The 22500-nt window shown below is 34.7% G+C and overlaps 1 protein-coding gene across 18 annotated transcripts in view; it reads left to right on the top strand.

The window, feature by feature from the left end:
* FOXP2 (forkhead box P2) overlaps window positions 1–22500 on the top strand; it is a 432109-nt gene that overhangs the window by 401231 nt on the left and 8378 nt on the right. For 15 of the 18 annotated variants that reach the window (XM_072033571.1, XM_038181126.2, XM_072033579.1 and 12 more), the window contains 2 exons: window positions 1165–1234; window positions 2069–2232. In XM_072033571.1, coding sequence (XP_071889672.1) covers window positions 1165–1234; window positions 2069–2232 — 234 coding nt within the window. Of the gene's footprint in view, window positions 1–1164; window positions 1235–2068; window positions 2233–18913; window positions 20072–22500 lie in introns of those variants that run through there. The other 3 variants (XM_072033585.1, XR_011807001.1, XR_005266609.2) reach the window with 3 other exon arrangements.

Here is a 22500-nt window from a genome sequence, read left to right as displayed (position 1 = left end):
CGTTCTCTTCAGTTAGCTAACGGTTATTTCATTTTTTATGGTAAATGCTGTTTTCTGTACATTCCTTGCCTGTCTGACTTTCTCATATAGTTTGCTACAGAGAAAGTGATAATGTCTTTCTTTTTTTTTTTTTTTTCAGTGTATTTCACCATATGTTTGTCATTTTAATTCCATCTACCATAAGTTCTTCTACTATATATTAAAAATTGTCCTGTGTACATATGTTACCCATGTGTTGGAGTTTCATACAAGCTTGTTTTTACTGTAAACCTTTGACAGAAGTAGGGAGTCGTTCAAGGTCATTTTGGAATATAGGTATCATACACTGCAGTACTGACCTCAAAAATATCTTCTTGATGAGGGTAGTATTCATGAGAAGCCTTCACAGAAGGACCTTTGGCATGCTTGCTGCCCTACTTTCAAATTAATCCCATGTCAGTATGACTGGTTCTGTGGATGCTTTTTATTCCTTTAGAGTGTATAATTAGTTTTGATAAAACCATTCAGAATACCAAAGGTACAGGGAGGAAGGCTGGAGGTTTCTCTTAACAGAGAAGTATTTTATTTCTGTAATGGATCTGTTTGTAAACAGCCATTCAGCTAACCTCTGGAATCATACTAGACCTTCATTTTATTGAAAATACAATTTTCAATACAGGATACAGTATTTCTAATCCATTTTAAATACAGTGTGTTTAATTTTCTGGGAAGCTAATTGATCCACTGTATTGTTCATTTACAGTTATTTGTATGTTGTTATGCCCTCATAGTTTCATGGAAGTAAGAATTAACATCTTGTCTTATCATCTATTCAAACATTTATCACTGTTAACTCAAAAAAAAAAAAAGTGACATGGCAGGTGTTGTACAAAGTTTAAAGCTATCTCTGTCAAATTCTTTCAGTGAGATCAGAACCTTTACAAGTCACCACGGCCCTGCTCTCAGAGCATATTTCCACGTGGGTCTAATTACAGCAAACCACTTGCTTTTCTGATAGGAGTAAATCACTGTGCTCTGGTGGGTTGAGCCCCTTCACCTCCAACTTCATTTCATTTTTCCTTTTCAAACTCTGGTCCTCTGAGCTGAAACATCAGTCCATTAACCCAGTGAGCCAGCCAGGATGTCTGCCTGTTTTTTAAACTTTGAAAAATCGTTTATTTTCAGAAGCCCAACGTTAGTGAAAAACATACCCACCAGCTTAGGCTATGGAGCAGCTCTTAATGCAAGCTTGCAGGTAAAAAAAATAAAAAAAATAATTCACACATTTATTATGTTATTACATGTGAAGTATTTTATTTCTTGTTATATTATTGTATAGAGTAGCTTATTTTTATGTTTATGTGAACATTATGGTCATCCTAAATAGTTGGGTTTATCACCCAAGTAAGTTGTATTACCTAGCACTGCAAGAAGTACTTGTTCTTATTCATGCTACTTTTGATGTGAAGAAGCAAGAAGGACACCCTGTGGCAAAATCTGGAACACTCAGTTTTGCTGCAAATGTTAGATTGATAGAAGCTCTTGCAAATGCATGTGGATATGCATTAATATTTATCCAAGCTGTCATAAATGATTTCACATCACAGTGTTGGGGAACATGGTGCTCATGGCAAAAACTTTAAAGTTTAATTATAATATATAATTTTTATGCAGAAGAGGCAAATGTCAGGACTTTTTTATTTTGAGTTAAGTTCTGGTCATTTTTTAAAGTATAGCAGCTGCCTGCATTATAAAGGAGCCATACATTGTGTGGAAGGGCATAGGGGTTAAGTGTAGTTTTAAGTCAAAAAATGATGTAAAACTAAAAAGTACTAAGAATATCGGGACATGGAATAATAATGGAAAATAATGAAATGTATGTAAGAGAAATAGTAAACCAGAAATAGAGAGGCTGTTATAGCCTGAATGTGGGGGGGAAAAAAAAAAGGAAAATGAACAAAGTCCTTCTGACCATCTCTACAACTACCCAAAATGCTTTATGTGTGTACATTTGTATGTGTATGAACATTTACAAGTGGTTTGTATGTGTGAGGACTGAGCATTTTATTTTTATTCTTCATTTCGCTAGGCTGCACTGGCAGAGAGTAGTTTACCATTGCTTAGTAACCCAGGATTGATAAATAACGCATCCAGTGGCTTACTGCAGGCAGTCCATGAAGATCTCAATGGTTCGCTGGATCACATTGACAGTAATGGAAATAGCAGTCCGGGCTGCTCTCCTCAGCCTCACATGTAAGTGCAGTTAGCATACTTTCAAGAAAAAAATGCCTTAGTCTAAGAACCAATATTACTCGAAAGTGCTTTGAAACATAGGTAAGTGAAACACCTGGAACTATATATTTGAAACATATTTATATTTGTATTAAAACATTTAAATAGATACGTCTTCATTTACTGTGTAGCAAGATTGGTTTTAAGCTTTTTTTCTTCAAACCTCTTCAACTTACTTGCAAGCGCTGATAGTAGAACGTGCATGTTGGCATTAGTTGTAATTTTAACTGAGTCTCTAAACCATTTATGAACTGTAGTGGAGATATTGCCCATTTACATAAACCGTAAAATGCAAAGTTTAACTGTTGCCCACAGTTTACATAGAAGCCAGTAAAGTGTAACTTTTTGCCTGTCTTATAAATCAGCGTAATTACATATTCAAGTTTAATTACTGGTGCGTCTGTATTGGCAAGGTTTATATGTTATATTTTATGCAAGACTACGATTCCTATTAATATTTAGCAGCTAACTATATCATTAATTACTCTAAAATCTTTCCCCTACCATCTTTTTAATGGAGCTGAGAGAGTGGAAGTATTAAAAATTGATGTATTGTGGATTTCAGAAATGTGTCTGAAGCTTTAGAAATGCCTGGCCTTAATCAGTGGTGTCAAATGTGGCACTTTCTTGTTTACTAAATAGTGAAACATGTATCTTGGAGGTATTGTTTCCCAGGTTATTTATATAATAATTAGCAGTGTGATATCTAAGTAGACTTAGTTTTAAGTTTACTGTAGGATGATTTTTAATGTGTATATACAATTATGGTTGTAGTGTTTTCTGTATTTAAAGTAGATGATCCAATTTGCCTTTTTTAAATTCAATTTTCTCTGTCACATTTTGAATGTTAATTTTAATTTCTGGAGTGGGATATTTAGCAGTAATGGTAATTGAGACCAAATTCTCTTTTTACTTATGCTCTGGTGTGTGGAGAATCCATTTGGATCTGACCTTTTTTAGGGGAAATGTATTACAGAGTTTTTCTTATGTTTGGCATGTTAATATATCTATGATCAAATAGAAATGTTTATTGTCATGCATTTAATTGTTTTATTGCACATTTATTCTACTTGCCTTTGAAAATAATACACTGTGAACATGAATGTATTTTATCATGTTCCAAACCATTACTTTTTCAAAATGGAAAAATTTGTCTTTTGGAAGTGTCTTTAGATGTATTAAATAATACAAAAGAAGTAATAAAACTTGAAGTAGAAAGAACATGAATATATGCTCTTGAGAGTAACACTACTCTAAAACAAGTAAAGTGAGCAATCAGACAAAAGTTTTTATATCCCATGCTTTATGCTATCAACCATGCAGTGGGTAGCTTGAGGCCTTTTACTTTTAGCAGTTCTCCTGAGTATGCTAATGCTCTCTTCCTGTATAAAATGCCATGACAATAAAACTTTAAAGAGCAAACAAGAGTTAGATCATGTGTGTTAAAAACAGCTACTTTACAGGAAAGAATGACACTTGTTATCAAAGTTGTTTTGTAAGTGTTTGGCAGAGATGTTTACATATCCTGTGTACTGTCTGGCATTCAGCTGGATAAACTGAGATGTCTGTGCATATGATTATGTAGATATGGCTACATTTATAGCTATGTTTATAGCTACATATTGTAGCAATTCTTGCCTATAAAAACAAACAAAACCCTTGAGTTACACCCCAACTTGCGCTTTAGCCTTCCTCTCTCATTTCTATACGTTGTTTGCAAAAACTGGCCATTTCAGGACTTTTTGTGGTTACTGTTTTGAAACTGTCTACATGTTTATTAGTTCTCCATTGAAGTAACAGAGTGTAAATGTGCCAAGATACCACTGGAGAAAGAGGTTATGCTTTTTCAAGCCTTACACCAAATATAGTGCAAGATTACTGGTCTTCTATGAGGCTGTGAACTGTCAACCAAAAGATGCATACTCTGTCTGGTGTGCTACTCACTTGCTAAATGTTTGCCTTTACAATACTTAAAGAGCATGGAAATATGAATATAAGAGAATATGAAAAAGAGAATGCGGTCTGCAAGGAATTCTGAAAAGTCATGGAAGGGAGAGGCAGGAGGCAGAGGAGCAAGAAAAAAAGAGACCTCTTCCTGCTTCCGTGATCATGTTTTGCAGTGCCCCCTGTTTTTGCTAAGGTACTGTTACTTAAAATGGGAAAATAACATAGGGAAAGCACAACAGAAATAAAATAAATAGGGAATGTAGCAAAAAATGAAGAGATCTTAGACTTTACATTTCCTACACAGATTACATAATCCTGATTTAATCTTGAAATCAAAAATAGTTAATACTAGTGAATAATAGTGAAAATAACTTGTATTTTGCTGCCACAAGTAGCTACTTGTATCCTCCCCAAACGGTTCTCCCAGGAAGTCTTTCTGTTTCACTGCTGGAGCGGTGTTCTTGGTTGTGATAATTAGTGCATTCACCTATAAAGTAGGTGGCTCTATTAGTCTCCAAGTAGGTTTAACCTGTGTCTCCTGATTCCCAGGAAAGCATACTAGTTGTAACACCAGGAATATGCCTTTTATGGAATATGCCTTTTATGGAATATGCCAGTTACTGTCTGCCATGTTGCCAGGAATGATAGAGATGATATTAGGGGAAGAGGCAATAGGATGTGGTGCAATTTAGGGATCAGAGCATTTATCTGGGAAAGAGCAGGGTCTAGATTCTAGATCAAGATCCCAGGGGTAAATATTTGGTATTAGACCATCAGCAAGAAATACAAAGAGTCCTAGTGGCAGAGTGAAAGCCAAGTACCTATGTAAGTTATATGTAATAGTTGTTAGAATTGAATTCTATATTGAATATTGAATTTAGTTTTATCAGATAAATATATACAAGTGGAAATTTCTTATTTTGGTATGTTTATATTTTTAGTTTGATAAATTAAATTTGGTATGCATAATAAAAATTGCATTTGCATGTTCAGTAGTCAGTATATCTGCGCTTTAAACACGAGAACAAATCAAAGAGATTTTCTATTACTGTGTAATACCTTAGCTACTTGCGGTCAGAAAGAGAAGAAAGTTGTTCCAATCTTTGGATTTGGACCTGGTTCTTCATATTTGATTTTCAAACTCAGTGTAGTGAGAGCAATTACAGTAATCAACTTACCCATCTGTGTTTGGATGTCTAACATAGGTGGGTGAATCTGCTTACTTAGAAAATAGTCCCTGATAATTGACTAGAGAAAAACAGTAGGAATATAAATTCAACTAAATGTTAACATTCAAATGGTTAAGTGTAGTGAATCCCACAGTGTATTTAGGGCAGTGGCACTTTAAAAGCTTTCCAGTTCTTGCCTTTGTTAATGATATATGATCTGCTCTACTTCTTATATTTCTTGAACACTTAAATACTGAGGTAACTTTTAGGTGATCAGTATAACTATGGCTTGGTAGCTAGAATATCTTGTGGGTCAATGTAAAGCATCAGAAATGTTATGCTGCATGCTTCCCAGTTTCTATTTCTAGTTTGATGAAAGATAATTCCATGATCCCATATGCAGCATATTACTGGTGGGATCTCAAATCCTAGATTTAATTTCTGTGTTTCAAAAGAAGTCAAAGTTCTGTCTGTGATTATTCTTCAAATCCAGTTTCTGGTAGGTTGATGTGGACATCAAGTGCTCCATTCTTCACTGAGGGATCAATCTTCAATGAAGAAACGATTTGCTTATTGTGGACATGTACTGTTCAAAATTCCAATTTCCTCTAATAGCAATTGTCAACAATCAGTGCTGAACAATTTCTCTTTTTATTGAAATCAATATTTAAGACTGTGTCTTCATTTTTTTAAAGCAATTGGCATGGACCAGAGTTATAGGGCACTACCAGAGCACTTAAGCATCTGTTATCCATCTGTTCATGTTTTGGCAAATGCATCACATGGAATTCCTTTTTACTTAACTATATAAATTTGGTGAAAAAAAAAAAAGTAAACTGCTGATGGCAGGAAAAAAAAATAGTTATGAGAAAACATGGGAAATTGTAGACTGAAAAAAATGTAGTCTCAACATAGGAAACAATAAGGTGGTTATGTCATTCTGTTACAATTCACTGCAGCTCATTTAATAAGAGGAATTAACGAAGGAGAGAGGGACGTTAAATATCCTGGTGAGGTTTTGTGGAATAACGCTGTTGTCATGTTTTTCGTGCTGCTCATGCTGTATGAGAGCGTAGACTAATGACAATGCGTCTATCTCATATATTCTTAATTGAATTATAAAAATAATCTAGTTCTTAACAGCAAATCCAGAATCCTGAAGGTAATGGATTTCATTTTATTTCTAGAATTATAATTGTTGGTTGCTTTTTTAAAAGTACAATGAAAAGCAAAAGTCTTGAAAAAATCACTTGGCAAAATGAGTTCATATAACCTCATCTTATATGATTGTATTATGTTACTGAGTGAGCTCTGTAAGACTGGAAATATTTGAAGCCAAATGTCAGTACACACATACATCCCATGATCTTTAAAGCTGTTTTTAGAAAATGTTATGTCAGGTTCTTGTGAGAAAGAATAAATAAATCATCCAAATAAACAAGAGTAATAGTCAATCTGAGATGAATGAGAAAAATGAATTTATCCCGTGTCATCCTTCATCTTCAATTCTGTCTCTGAAGAGATGAGTTCCAGCCATCTGTGGTTTCAGTCACCTTTTCTTTTTTATTCTGCTGTCGTTCCCAACCTTCCTCCTTTACCTTTTCCACTCCTGCCCTGACCGGATCATTTTTCTTTGCAGTTCTATCTGCATAATCATCAAACTTGTTATTTTTATTCAAACTTTTTTATCATTAAATTTTATTCCCAGAGGCAAATATGGTTATTCTACTCTAAGATCATTTACTTTTGAGGTCCTTCAGTTTGAAAGCATTCCATTGTCAGGTTGTTCCCATATCTGATTATTCCAGTCCCCTACTGTTAAGCTTTCACACCACTTACAGTAGGTTACCTATCATTCCAGTTTTAATCCCTTTCATTCCCTTGTTTCTTTAACTTCATAATGTTCTAGTCCTCTGTCTTTCCTTCTTTCTTGTCTTTTTTTTTTTTGGGGGGGGGGGGGAGTGGGGGGGATGGAGAGGGGAGAAAGGAGCGGTGTCGTTACATTGTCCCATTTCATGATCTCTTTGCATTTACTTTGGAGGTTTGTTATGTTCTAGGAAACCAGTATGATCCAAATCTCTTCTTCATTGTATAAGACTTGACTTACATAAGAAGTAGAGGAAAATAAACTCTCAAAACACATCAGTTAACAGGAATATAAGCATTATTAAATAGGTGAGAAGCATGTAATTGAGCCAACGAATGTAGCAGCGATTGCAGTGTTTCTGAGTATCCTTGTTCATCAAAAAGGCTTCGCTTAATCACATGACATTTCACAACCTGCTTAATTACACACATTTTTTATTTATTTATAAATCTTAAGGAAGATAATGGACAAAGACTTTGCAACAACTGATTTTTTTTATTATTTTTTTAAGTGGAAAGAGTAAGAGCTAAGAAGCATAGGATCATAAAGGTTACAGCTTTCGTCCCAGTGAAAGAAATTCCATTATGAGAATAAGCAGTGGAATAATTTTGGCTTTGCCTAGCACTTCAAAGCAAGTGAAAGTGACAGGCAAGTCCAGCAATTCAACACTTTCTCATATTGTTTTCTTACCATTTTTTTAATCTTTACTGATTTTATAGATCATAAGACAGTGAACTCCTGAGTTGTCTGTGCCTCCTGTTATTTGTACAGAGCCAATTGTATGTAGGTCCTAATGGAAAAATAAGTTAAGATATTCTGATTAATAGGAATATTTTCCGTAATTCCAATTGACATAGCTTTTCACATGAACATTTTCATAAATATTTATATTCTCCTATTTTTTGGTTTTGCATTAATTTACTTTTCAATCAATTTTTCCTCTACATTTTGCTTTGGTTCATCAATTCTCTTATCTTTCAAGACTGATGTTCCAGTCCTTTATCATTTCCTCTTTAGCTTCTTAAATGTTACATGTCTTACTTTGGATCAGTAGTTGCTATTTCTTCTTTATATTATTCCAACCCCAATTGTTGCGCTTTTGCAGTTCATTCCCAATGCTCTTGACAAAAAGATCACTCCAGAGATACAGTGCCTTCAGCTGAAAAGTGTCAGATCCCCAAAGCTTGGTTTGTAGAAGTTTCTAGGTTCCTGTGGGGTTTCACAGACTCTTCTTGGAAGCTGTATTGCTGAAAACTTTGTGGCCCTGCTGTCATGAATTTTCAGTGCGTGGAGGGACAAGGTATTTATGCTTTTCACATAACAAGTATGTATAAGAAAAGGCTGTATCTTAAATATTGCTACAGATGTTAAAAATGTTTGAAGCTGTACAGTTGTGCACCTAAATCTGTCACTGATACGGTTGTGAACTTAAATTTAGTTCATAAGAAATTTCCGCTGAAGTACAACACAAAAGCTGAGATGGTATTGCCATTAACAGTGTATTTCTAAAACCGTGTGCATAGTTTTCAATTTTATCTACTTTGCATTTGGATTTAGAATAACTGTAATAAGCCAAATTTTTTAAAAGTAGACCCTCTAAATAATTTTTTTTGGTACATGTCCAAAATGTGTCATTACACTTAAGTATCATGTAAACAGCCAAATAAAAACATACAATTATAGCCAATTGGGAATGTTTATACCAGTAGTTTGATAGGGTTTTATATAATGATCCATACATTCAAGCAGAGATTCACTGAAAAATCTAGGACATCATGCTGGGTAAGGATTATTATTTGACAATTATTTAGTCCTTAGCATTTGTAGAAAACTCTTAAGATCTTTAAGACTAAAATTTTTAATACAATCTTTTTTTTTTTTTTTTTAAGAGTTTATAGAAAGACCATCTCAGTGTGAAATCCCCTGTGTAGAGCCCATTAAAATAATCAAATCTCAAGATAACTAAGGGTATGATTATACCTAGTAAAGTCCATATACAAAATCAGTATTCACAGTGTCCTGGCAAAGATCAGTTGGGAAAATGTGATTTTTGGCATCTAACAGCAGTCTGAGATTTAAAACACTGCTGGGAATGCATATGTATAACACTAACCCTTATACAATTTCTCAGAGGGTTATAGTTGTAGTATTCTTCAGGCCTTCCAATTGTTTTCTCCAACTAAATAGCAATATTTAATGTATTTCTTAAATTAGGCCAAACAAACCCAGTAGTATTCCTCTTTTACACAGACTTATCAAGTTCATTTGTTCCACTGTATCTATTAATAGCAGTTTAATGATGTTACACAGCCTTTGTATGATCATTGCCTCTCACTAACCCTTTTCAAAGACATCCGTAAGCTTGTGGTTGAGATGAATAAGGGGAAATGTTTCTTTGATGCAGTATTATGTTATGGTAATAGTACTCTTAGTAATTAAGGGCTTCCCCCAACTTTTTTATTCATTCCCTATATCCCCCCCTTCTCTTGTTTCCTTGCAAATTTGGCATTATCAGTCAACACAGCTGAAAAATGTTCTCTGAGCTTTTATCTTCTCCTGTTCTAAGAAAACAGGAAATAAGACTCATGTTGTGTGCAACCATGTCATACAACTTCCTAAATTTATGGTAGTTCATCTCAAATCTGAAAGCCATTACAGAACTTCATTCCTTTCATGGTAAGCCATATTTCGATTTCCAAATATATTCTCATTTAGTTTTACTGGTATATGTTCTATCTTATATAGTCTTTCTCACTCTTGCTGTTTATTTAAGTGTGTTATAGTGAGCACACTGAGCTTTGAGTCTTCATTTTGGTATGCCATGCAGGCTTTTTCTGATACGGTAGGCTGTTCGTTCTCGTTATCTTTCTGCGGGCTGTTTGGTAAAACTACTGTTTGGATTTATTTTCATATACAGGTGGTAACTGAGTTGTATGAAGTATTCCAGACATAGTTGCATATAATGTTTCTTCTTCCTGTCTTTATAGGGAAAATCATTTTAGCTAAATTTAGCTTGACTATTGTAGCTTATTTTTACAGTACAATATTAAAAGATAGGGTGGGGATGCTGTTGTAGTAAGGTCTGTACAAAGGCAAAACAAAAAGGATTTTCAAATCCCTGCTCCATCTCTTGCAGTCTTCAGGTAGTAATTGAATTGTTTAATTTTTGAAAAACATCTTCAGATACAGTTTGAATAGAAGCTGTATATTACCTACACTGCTCTTACACCACTATCCTCATTTCAAATAGCATCTTGCTTTGTTTAGAGAAGTCTGACACAATGCCAGTTGGCATTAGACTGACCTTTTGGTTTCATGTACTTATAGTGAAACCATGACTGGTAACAGTGAAATTGCCTTCAGATGAGCACCCATCAAGTAGTGTTTGGTCTGTTACTATGAAGGTTGTTTTGTTCTTGTTGTCATTAAAGAAATTGTTGTTTTTCTATCCACCTGGACTTGCTAGAAATACAATTTAAAATATAATTTTATTTTGTAATTAGATATTTATAGATGTAGTAATGAACAATGTATTGCACTGTATATACTACTTTAGGCTGGAACGTACTCCTCTGTGAGGCAGAATTCTGCATTAAGCATAGGCCAAAGTAAGCACAGGTAAGAGGGAGGATATATTAATATAGGCCCCTTGATAACTCGGGTATCTCCTAATCAGCTTGGTTTGCAGGCAGAATTTATTTGTGTTTTCCTGCTGAGGCCATGTGGATATAACGTATTCATCAGATGTGTTGCTCTTCATATCCAAATCTTAAATTTGTAATTGCATAAAAATGGGAGGTGTGATTAGTATTCACGTGTTGTTAGAAATGTGGTGAAATGCTCTGGAAAAAAAAATAAAATAAGCTTGAAGCATTACACGTAAGAACAATCACTAGTGTAGTTATGAGGTGGTGATGACTGGTATAGCAGTCATTCTTAAGACTCTTAAAACTGTAGCTGATGACCAGCTGAATGTATGATGATAAAGGTATGTGGTTATGAAAGCATACTTAAAAGGAATGTTGTGTGTAAAAGTAATCTCTACCCTCCACCCAGTTCCTTTGATAAGACCACAAAGGGACCTCTGTGGACAACGAACATCAAAAAAGGCACAATAGATACATTAAAAACAATCAAAAACACCCAAACAAAAATAACCAACCTTGGGAATAAAAATAATCAATGAAAACTCATTTCTTATAATCAGGGTGACCAGTCAGTGTAGATCCTGATTCTCACATGACTCTAAAAGGATATAGATAGACTGTCAGAAGAAGGCTGTAACAGTGGCAAATCTCAGCAGAGACATGGGGGCAAGTGAGGCATCAGGCTCTTAAGATGATGTCTTGGCCACATCATCTTGATTCTTATTTGTGTTCTCAGCCTAGCTTTGTTCTTCAAGAAATGATGAGACCAGTGGGCAATCCATGCCATCTATCTGTATACTATTCTCCCCACTCCTTGGCTGTGCTAATTTAGTAGAGAGATTGGCCTTTGCTGAAGACCAAGGAGGAACTATAAATAGGTTTATTAGTTGAGAAGAGAGAAACTGAATGGGGAAATAAGTCTTCAGAAAGCTGTTGTAGGAAAGATGGGAATGAACTTTTCTGTTAGGAGTAGGGCAAGAAGTAATTGATTAACATTTCAGCAAGGAAGATGCAGGCTAGCCACCAGAAAAAGAAATATAAACCTTTCTGACTGTAGGATAGAGAAGTGCTAATATACATACTAGCACAGGGAGACTGATACTATAAGCTTCTGAGAATAAATCAGAGAAGCATCTGTGAGAAGTGTTTTAGGTATAAATGATTCTGTTTTGGGCTACAGGAAGGGAATGAAAAGACAACATGACCTCTTGAGGTCTTCCAATCTTTTATTTTATTTTTATGATATATGTGAAAAGTAAGGTTTTTTTCAGGTATGCCATTTCTTAGTAGAGGCTGTCTGAGACTGACTGAGTCCATTTACTTTGTAATTTGGAAGAGCTGTCATACTTAAGTATCCTTAAGCACTCCTAGTTTTAAGATTGAATGAACCTTGGCCTTACAGAAAAATATATAGTGAGCATAAGATTGAACTAACGTGAGAAATGTCAGCTAGGGCAGTGAAGACAGTCCTACACAGGTAAGTTGGACCCATTTGTCCCTGCTGAGTGTGACATGCAGATGTACTTGTTAAATGCTGTCATAAGTTATTTTACAAAAAGCAAAAAGCTGAAAAAAAAAAAAAGCTGAAGAGATGGCCATTCTCCAGAGTTGTCCTGGAAGGCAAAGCTAGTTTCAGTTCAAGTCGTATCTCTTAAACACTGAAGGAAACAAAAAAAATCTTCAAGAAACTTAATATATGAGAAGAAATCATTCTGGTAACGCCCCGCTGAAAGAATTATCATCAAGCATACCTGTGAATTAAGATTTTTGATGAACACTGTCCATAAAGTAAATGGTACCGGGCCTAGATACAAGTGTAATGCTACTTACTCCCTTGTTGTTGCTTCATAACAAAGTTTTCAGATTGCACTGTGGAAAAACATTGTTTAGCTTATAAAAACCCACAAAAATGTTTTGGAAGTTTTATATAGGCTATATGTATATTAAGATCTTTATATATATATAAAGTACAGTTCAAATTCTTTTCATGATTAACTGAATAGCCCTCCAGATTTTGCACAGAGAACACTTGCCTGCTCTAATCTGTGAATAACAGATATTTAGTTGTTGCTGGTAAAAATTGTATCCTTTACATAAAAACTTAAAACTTCACAACCATTAGATACTACAGAACATGGCAGATATGTAACCTCTTTTCTTACAATTTGTTACAATTTGTTGTTTTCAAGCCTGCTCTTTTTGGATTGTTGTTCAACTCCCCAAAAATTCAAACACTCACATTTCTAATATATCATCATTTTCCTTTCAATTTTATCTTAAAATTTTCTATGTTCTTTCTTCCTAATCCTTTTCTTTGTTTAGCATGTTAACTTTTGACGTTTGAACCGCATGCAGTGGAGTTCTTGAAAGACATTAGAGGCCTGTGCCTTAAGGTAAATTCTAGTCAAGTTTCTACTTTTTGTGGTTCTATTACAGAGAAGATGCATTTATTTAGGCACCAAAGGAAGCAAGCTAAAGTCAAAGCTGAGAATTTTGGTCACAGTCATTAGAATCAGAAAGTATATATTAATGTCATCTTCTTAATCAGACCTTGATTCCTAAATATTCTGATCCAGAAAGGGCTAATTGTGCATGAGTTTTGAGTTGCATTTGAAATTGAAAGAAAACATATTGCTAATATCAGTTTTCCAGTAAGATCCTCTCTTTCACTGCAGGAAAAACAAAGATTTCATATGATTATTTTTTTAATTAGCATTCATAGCTGATAATATATCTGTGCAGATCAGGTATCCCTATTGGGATACCTGGCATACCATAAACCTTGGCATTTTCTTGTCAAGTTTAAATATATATGTTATTTTATTTTTATTTTCATTATTTTTAAAGACCTAATTAATTTATTATCAATTTAATTAACAGTTTTTAATCAGTTATCTTTTTTGTCGTTGTTGTCAGCTTCTTTTTTTTTTCCCTTAAAGGAAAGTTATCATGTGGAAATTAACAAATCTATCAGTTACTTAAGTTCTTTATTCTATACAAATTTATTTTTACAATGCTAATTTTTTAAAGGAAGTGTGAGGTCATTTGAGGCTTTGCGTTTCAACTTTTTTTCAAATCTGATTCATTATTATAAAGCTGAAATTCTTCAAAAGCTTGTTTTACGTTTGCCTTTTCACTCTCATTGGCCACCAATATTTTTCTTTAATTTTGCTTAGAAACCACAAATTTTATGTCTCTAATTTAAGTGAACCAGTATGCGTTTTAATGTGGTTGTGCAGAACCAACCTGATAGAGAAAGATGTGCCAGAACACTATCTACAACCATTTTAGGAACAAATTTATCCGTGTGTTTTGTAGATAAGCAGCACAAAATCGCCCCTGAGTTGGGACGTGCTATGTTATAGAAAGGAAAAAGGAGAAGTTTGCTTATAATCTCTGTGAATTAATGGCCGGTTTGTTTCTGTGGTATGAGGGTCAGTATCTGTTAGAATATTTTCCTATAGAGTAATGGTAAATGGCATGTCAGAATTCTTAAATGCTTATATATTTTAATTCTATTAAATAATATTGTCCCAATGAGTTGTATAACTTACTGAGGATTCTGATTTTTTTTTTTTTAGTGGTAGCCTTGTGCTTTTTTTTTTTTTATCATGAGAAGAAATTAGTAGTGAGATAACTGTAGTGATAAAGTGATAATGAAAGATGCCATATTAAATCAGTTGACCCTTAATTGTGTGTAAGGATAAAGTGTGAACATTTGCTTTTATTCTGTATTTTACCTATTTCTATATTTCTAATATATCACTTTAACTCATGTTTCCAAGCTGTTGATTTTTCTGTGTTGATTTTAGTGGCAGATAAGTCAAATCATCTCAAAGCACTCTTATTTAATGTTTCCTTCTACAGAAATGTATACCATGCCATAGGTCGCTTTTGTTGTTCTTTCTTGCTTTTGAGATGATTAATATCTAAGAGGTAATCAACTACCTTGAAATATACTAGTTGAAGTATGCTACCTGGTATAACTATATAAACATGTTTCATTCAGTACTTAAAGAGGATTTGTAAAAAAGATGGAGAGTGACTCTGACCAATCAGATAATGACAGGACAAGGGGGAATGGTTTTAATTAAAAGGGGAAATTTAGATTAGAGGTTCGGAGGAAATTTTTCACTCAGAGGGTGGAACAGGTTGCCCAGAGAGGTTGTGGATGCCCCATCCCTGGAGGTGTTCAAGACGAGGTTAGATGAGGCCCCGAGTAATCTGGTCTAATGTGCCATCTATGACAGGGGGGTTGGAACTAGATGATCTTTGAGGTCCCTTCCAACTCGAGCTGTTCTATGACATACTGGCTTTGGACTTCTTCAGAAGAGGTGTCACTGAAGAATTCCTAGCAACACATTTCCTGAGCACTTACAGTAAATAGATACATATAGGTAGTATATTTTTAATTGTATTTGTCAACAATAGATTGATCTGCCATGGATTGTCTACTTTCTTAGTTTTCTCACAGTTACTTTTAGCTATGACTGATACATTATTTTGTTACTTCTGTTTATTCTTTTATATTAATAATTATATTAAAAGCATAAATCAAATGTAGGATCTTAGAGAATTCTCACTGTTAACTTACTTCCATGTGAAATAATCTTTTGTTCTACTTTTATCTTTTTATTATTGGCAGAATTTTACCTCTAATTTTAGTAAGAGTTAGATTTTTGAGGTATCTCATGGGAATTTGCTAGTAAAAATATATCAATCAGATCTACTTGTTTATTGTTGTATTGCACTCAGAACCCTCAAAGGGCAAGTAGAATTAGTGGCCTTATATATACTTGTTATTCCACCTCATTTGTCTGGAAGAAAAATACGTGTTTCAAAATGTGTGTCACCTTTGGTTATTCCTTCTTCTCCACAAGCATTCTGTCAGATGCATTGTATGTTTCACTTACATCTGGTGTGAGTAAACTTCACAAGTGAAATCTTGGCCCTAATGAAGTCAAGGGGAATTTTGCTGTTGACTTAAATGAGATCTGGATTTCATTCCAAGAAATCGTTTGTCTTCATATCTGTGGCTTTTTCTCGTTTCTTATTCCACCTTCAGTCACTCCTAATCTCCATCTGATATTTCTTGTGACTGCTTACAGCCACACTTCTCAATTTTAGTTCATTAAAATCTTTTTCTCCAAATAAAAAGCTCTCAGATCTGCAATCTTTGTATAAATTTTAAAATATCTTATGAAGTCTTAGCAAAATTGCTAAAGTTGAAATCTGGAACCTTTTTGTCTGTAGCATATGAGCAAGAAGATATTTTCTTGGTTGTGGCAGAACTAAATGGCAATGTCTTCTTAGCCAGTAAGTTTCTAGGTTTTTGTTGTTGTTGTTACTTTATTTTTTTTTTCCTGTAATAGAAGTGTAATGTTAAATATTTTCTGCTCTTTATGTTCCAGTGAAATCGAAAAGGTACAGGTAAAATAAGCCTTTTCTTTGTGGGTTTTTGTTATTGTCTTCTTAATTGTTTTTACCTCCATTTCAGACACTATATTTCTTGTAGCATATTCTTCTCTTTAAAATAGTACCATGTGGTCCCTTCACATTTCCAGATAAACGAGTATCTTCCTGCTATCTTCCTCCCTCTGATATCTGAGATGCATAAGTACTCAGGGAAACTTCTCTGCTATATTCATGCTAGATCTTCACTAATTGGTAATTGTTTTTGCCTTTTACTCTGGCCTTCCATTTGCCACTCCTGGGTAGCATATGATTTTCTTTATTTCTTCTGGAATATAAGAATATGCTGGGACCTACAATGTTAACAGCTTTATTAATGTTATAGAGGATGGACTGTTCTCTCATCAAAATTGCAGATAATATAAATTGGGGGGAACAAAGGATATGTGTAAGGATAGGATAGCAATTCATAGGAACCTGGATGAGTTGAAGGACTTGGCCAAGAGAAACTTCAGGAAATGCTAAGCCCTACACTCAGAAAGGAAGATTCCCTAGTGATGGACACTGGGGTTGTCTGACTGGGGAGCAGCTCTGATAAGGACCTGGGGATGTTGGCAAAGAGCAAGCTGAGCATGAATCAGTATAGATACCTAGTAGCTGAAAGATCAGCACCATCCTGGGATGTATTAAGAGCAGTAGAGAGCTAAAAGACTGAGGAAAATGATTATCTTCCCCTGCTCAGCACTCATTAGACCACATCTGGAATACTGTCCCTAGTTTTGGTACCTCAGATGTGGGGAAAAAAATACATAATAGAACTCAAATGTCTTAATACCACCAAGGTAGTTGGTACCGGCAGCACTTGCTCAATGAGATGCTGAGGGAGCTGGCCTTGACCAGCCTGGAGAAAAGACAGCTTTGGGGTGGACCTGATTATCAGTACCTACTGGGAAATTAGCAAGAGGATGGAGCCAGGCTCATTAGTGTGGTGCATGATGGTAGGCTGAGAGACATAGGCATAAGTTAAAATGAGATATTCAGACTGGGTGTAAAGAGAACTCTTTCCTCACAAGAATGGTCAGTCAGTCATTAGGTGATTGCCAGAGATATTGTATAGTCTCCAGCCTATCCTTGGAAGTTTTCAAGACCCAAATGGGTAAAGCCGTGAGCAAACTGGTGTTGACCAAAAAGCTGTGTCTTTGGCAGGAGGTTAACACAGAGATATTCTGATGCTCCTTCTGACCTAAATTATCCTGTGATCTTAAAGTGAGTATATCTTCATAAAGACACACACACACACTGAGCAGAAGCAACCAATCTTATTAGCAACCAAGCTCAAAGAGAAAGATTCTTTGGGTTTTGTGTTACAGACACCAGTAGAGTCATATCAGGTGCTTATTGAAGAGATGGATGTTACAAATGTCAGCAACAACTGAGTGTACATCTTAGAGGTACAGAAAAAAAAGAAAAGTTGTGTGTACAGGACCAGTTTTGTGCAGATGGTAATGATGGGGGTTGATCTTTTCCTTTCCCTAACAGGACTTACCAGCCTTTTATTTTAAAATAATAGAGGGGGAAGCATGAAGAACTGTAGATTATGTTAGGCATTGGTGAAATTTTATCAGTCGGTATAAATTAGGTAGGAAAGCAGGTCTTTATTTGTACAAGTTTTAAAGACAGTAATAGATTTATCCAAACTCATTCTTACTTGCTCCTACACCTTGATGTGCCAGAGGCACCTTGTGACCACAGATCATTAATTCTGTCTTATGTTGTCTCTCCAGTGATGAACTAAAAACGACAAACTTTAGTGGCATAACTAGTTATTCCAATGCACTTATCTGCTGTAAAAGTCTGCAGTCGTGCCTGCCATGCTGCCAGCTATGGCCATTGCCCCTCCTTTCCATCTTAATACCAAGTCAGTTCAAATTCCCCCATGGTAGACTTGAATTTCTTAGTAATGAATAAGATAATAGATATGGAAAGAAGTATATTTTGAAGGTATTTAGCTTCCAGTACATAGTTTCCAGTATATTGTATCTTTGCTTCAACCTTAGTGAAGTGAGGAAGTGCACCCACATCTGCCAGACAGGGAGACATGACAATAGGACCATCCTCCCTTTCTTCCTTGAAGCTAGGGATTAGTATATAAGCATTATTTTACGTATTTATATAATAGCACTTCAGTGTTTCAGTATATGTGATAAATACATAGAGGAAGTGATTCCTGATGTTCAAGGAAGAATAATAATGGATTCTGTGACAGCTGTAGCATTACTGAACTTGTATTTAATAAAACATCTAAATGTTTTTTTTTCCTTTTTCAATATTTGGATTAGTATCTCCCTAAATGGTTGTACATAAGCACGACAATAAACAGCTCACTTCTTAAGAAAAATAATAAACTTTTTATAATAGCATGAAATTGTAGAGACATGTATTGAATAGAAGTAGATATGTTGAAAATGCTGTAGGATTTTAGGATTTGTCTCCTTTTGCCTGTTGAAGCAAAATATAAGAAAATATAAGAAAAATATAATTCAAATTCAGAAACAGTTGTTTTTTTTTGATTTTTTTTTTTTTTTTTTAAACTGCTACAGGGTATTCTGCGGACCTAGAGATGGTACTAGGAAGATGAGATGCAGCTTTCTCTGAGGAAATGCTAGTCCAGATCTTCTAGGGAAAACAACTGTTCTGTTTTTTTTTTTTGTTTGTTTGTTTACTACATCTGTAATATAGTGGTTGTTATTTCCCAAATAATATTTGGTGGTTTTTGTTTACGAAAAGTCTATAAAGATAGCTTTAAAAAAAATAGTGATCTGAAAGAGAAGTTAAATAAGCCTGTGAGAGACTTGAAGACATGATCTAACTTATTGTCCTTTATGCTATTGCATACCAGAGAAACTCCCTGGTGTTACTGGCTGCCTAAGTCACTATAGCAATACAAAAAACCTCCATTTGCAACATAATTAAAAGTAAGTAAAATAAATCACCCTTTAACGATTTTAGACTGATTATTGCAACCCTTCCATGGAATAGGAAATGTACTGAAATATCTTCAAAAATTACATCACTTGCTACAGAACATGGTATATGGCTACAAAGCTCACACGTAGACCAATTGAGCTAGTTAACTTTTCTCTCTCAACATCTACTACCTCTTCAATACAAAGCCAAGGACAAAGTCTTTTCAATGCCTGTTGTTTCATTGACTTAAGTGTCTGAGAGACTGCATCTGTCTTGATCTTCCTATAGTACTTTCCTTTAAAAGATTCTAGCATAACATTAACGATTTTGGGTTGTCAACGGTGTTCAGAAGACCCAGAGATAACCTGTAGAATTTGTTCCACTGAGAAGTCTGAAGCGGTTGTAGTACTCACTTCCCTGGCTGCTTTCAGGATGAAACGCTGAACCCCTTTCCCTTTCATACACATGAACAGTAAAATAATTGTTTTCCATCCCATAGAATGGGATGAAAGAAATACAAGGAAAATAAAATTGTTATATCTCTATTTTGGTAGATTGCTCAGATTTGCTGTGGTAACTCAGTACTGATTGTTACAAAAGGCATTTTCTGATTTTGTATTTCTTCCAATGGAAAGTTGTTTTCTGTTCAAAGCCTGCAATAAGAACATGGATTTCTACTACTCTAGTCCAACCTTGTTTATTGTACTCATTTGTATTTTGCTGCCCTGTGTTCTCACTGCTGTTTTGCTGGTGTTTGTTTCCCCTTGCATTAAAACTGATGTGATGTGAAACCTCTGTAGAAAACATGCTATCCATAATTGAAAATATTGTATCAAGTATCTTCTTGTTGACACCAGTTCAACTCAATTTAATTAAGAAATCATGTTCTTGGTTATAGGATCTGGTTGTTTTCTTGTCAGCAACAGCATGCGTTATAACATCTAAAAGTTGAATGTAACACTTGTTTTGTTGCTATTGCCTAGATTTTAGCAGGATTTTAGTAGCTGTAACACTGTACAAGTTCTCCCAAGGCAAGATTAGGTTAATCTTGTGCAAAATTCAAAAGACACTTATCACATGACTCATTGTGGGCTTTAGGAATTTGGCTTGGTCTCTAAATATTTGGGAGTTACTTTATACAATCCTTCTTAGAAGATATTTATCCGTCAGCTTCCTGTTATCTTTTTCCTTTGAAGCCTGAAAGCTCTTCTCTGGCAGTCTACAGATAGTCTTGATGAGACCCGTGTAAGTGTCCAGCAACTGTTACCTGTCTCTTGGCACCTGGCAGTTTTTCCAGTTAAATGCTGTAAATTATAGTGTCCTTAAGGATATAGTATGCGTCTCAGAACATGAGAACTGAAGTTGTGGTTTGCCAGTTTCAAAACGGGAGAGCAGAAATCTGTGTAAAGCTGTAAAGCATGCTGAAAGCCTTAATGGCATGCGCAAGAGCGAATGTCTGAGGCAGTGACGAAGACTGAGGGACATCACATTCTTTGAATTATGGGTGAGGAAGATGTATTCTGAAGCTCTGCAACTTATTGGAATCTTTTTTTTAATACTTAAAAAGATCTGTCACAGAGTTTAGTTTTGAAAGTGCTGGGGTACAAAAATTTGTCTTATAACAGTAGATTCACCAATTTTAAAGGAGGTGACCTATGGAAATGACTCTGCTCATTTATTTATGTCTTCATCAAAAAGCTTTTTGAAATAATTTAGAATCACCATACTTTTCTGTTATTGCTATGGACATCTTTTCTCTTGTTATGCAGTATTGTAAATCTTGAACTCTGGTGAAGATACAGGTTGTTGGCACTTGTTTAATACAAGACATCTATTCTGATGAAGCCTTTCCAATATGACATAGTAATAATACATTGCTAAGTGATTACCTTATCATCCCTTTATCATACAGAAGAGATAGCAAGGACTGAACTCAATTGCTCAATGTGTCTAACCTGTTCATAAAGGCCCCTAAGGATGGGGACTCCAAGGCTCCCCAGGCAACCAGTGCTTCGCTGTCTGTGCTAATTTCTAACTCCAACATTTGATTTGTGCTTGCTATAGCCTAAGACATCCTTTTTTTTTTTTTTTTTTTTTTTTTTTTTTTAGCCTGTCTTCATAGAACAGTATGTTCTAAACCTCTACCTGGATTTTCTCCAGTTTGACATCTCATATTTGACATCTCATTGTCTTCACTGATGTCCTTGCATTATATAAAGTTTTTTTAAGATCATCTTCTGTGTTCTCTAGGTCATTAATAAATATGCTGGCTAGTTCTGAACCAAAGATTGGGTCATCAAAGAACCATACTCATCTTAGAACACAAATTCCAGTTATGTAGTAGTTTTCATCAGAAGTCTGTAAGCTATGATCTGTTGACTATTTGAATAGCACAGTTATTAATGAAAAGACACAATACATAAATACTTCTTTAGAATTTGTTTAAATACTCAGCACTTCACATGGGAATATACAATAGTATACTGTTCTAATTGTTTAATAGATAGGTGGCACAATTTTGCAGATAAAAATATTTTAATATGTATCTATTTAAGAACAGATATGTTCATATTAGTTGCATAATACAAAATAACAATCCTAATATTCTGCTCTTTATGCATGATAAATATCTTGGAACTGAAAGTCTTTGAGATAAGAACATATTGAGCAATTTATAAAATTGGGTGTTCAGATCACATTTTGAATATGGTAAAACAACAACAAACAAACCAGCCAGGCCTTTTTTGGTTTTCATGGGTATTTTGTATAGTTGCTTCCTCCTTAGAACATACATAAAATATTAGACATGGAAGATCCATTACATCTCTATCCAACATGCCTTAACTTTGCCCCATCTTTGATTTCAAAAAAAACAAATTCTAAAGTTGAGCTTCAAGAGCCTATATGTTTTTATTTGTGGTTATACTTCCAGAAAGACACGTTTATATGGCAATGTTTTCAGGAAGCTGTGCTCTTTAAGGTGCTGGTAGAAAAGCCTATGGTTTTGTTTGTTTTGAATGGATGAGTGGAGTGCTTGATTTTAGTCTTGATTTACTGTTGATCTGCATGAAAGCATAGTTGAATAAATGAACATTTTTATGTCCTCATCAGTCTTCTAAGCTATTAATTCCACATATTGATCATCAAAATAATCTTTGAACTGTCCATACAAAAATAAAAATAAAAAATGTCCTTAACACTCAAATTACATCACAAGAGG

Source organism: Anas platyrhynchos, chromosome 1 (assembly GCF_047663525.1).
Source record: "Anas platyrhynchos isolate ZD024472 breed Pekin duck chromosome 1, IASCAAS_PekinDuck_T2T, whole genome shotgun sequence".
Taxonomy (NCBI): Eukaryota; Metazoa; Chordata; class Aves; order Anseriformes; family Anatidae; genus Anas; species Anas platyrhynchos.
Note: the sequence above shows the minus strand (reverse complement) of the source record. Positions and strands in the feature narration are given on the sequence as shown.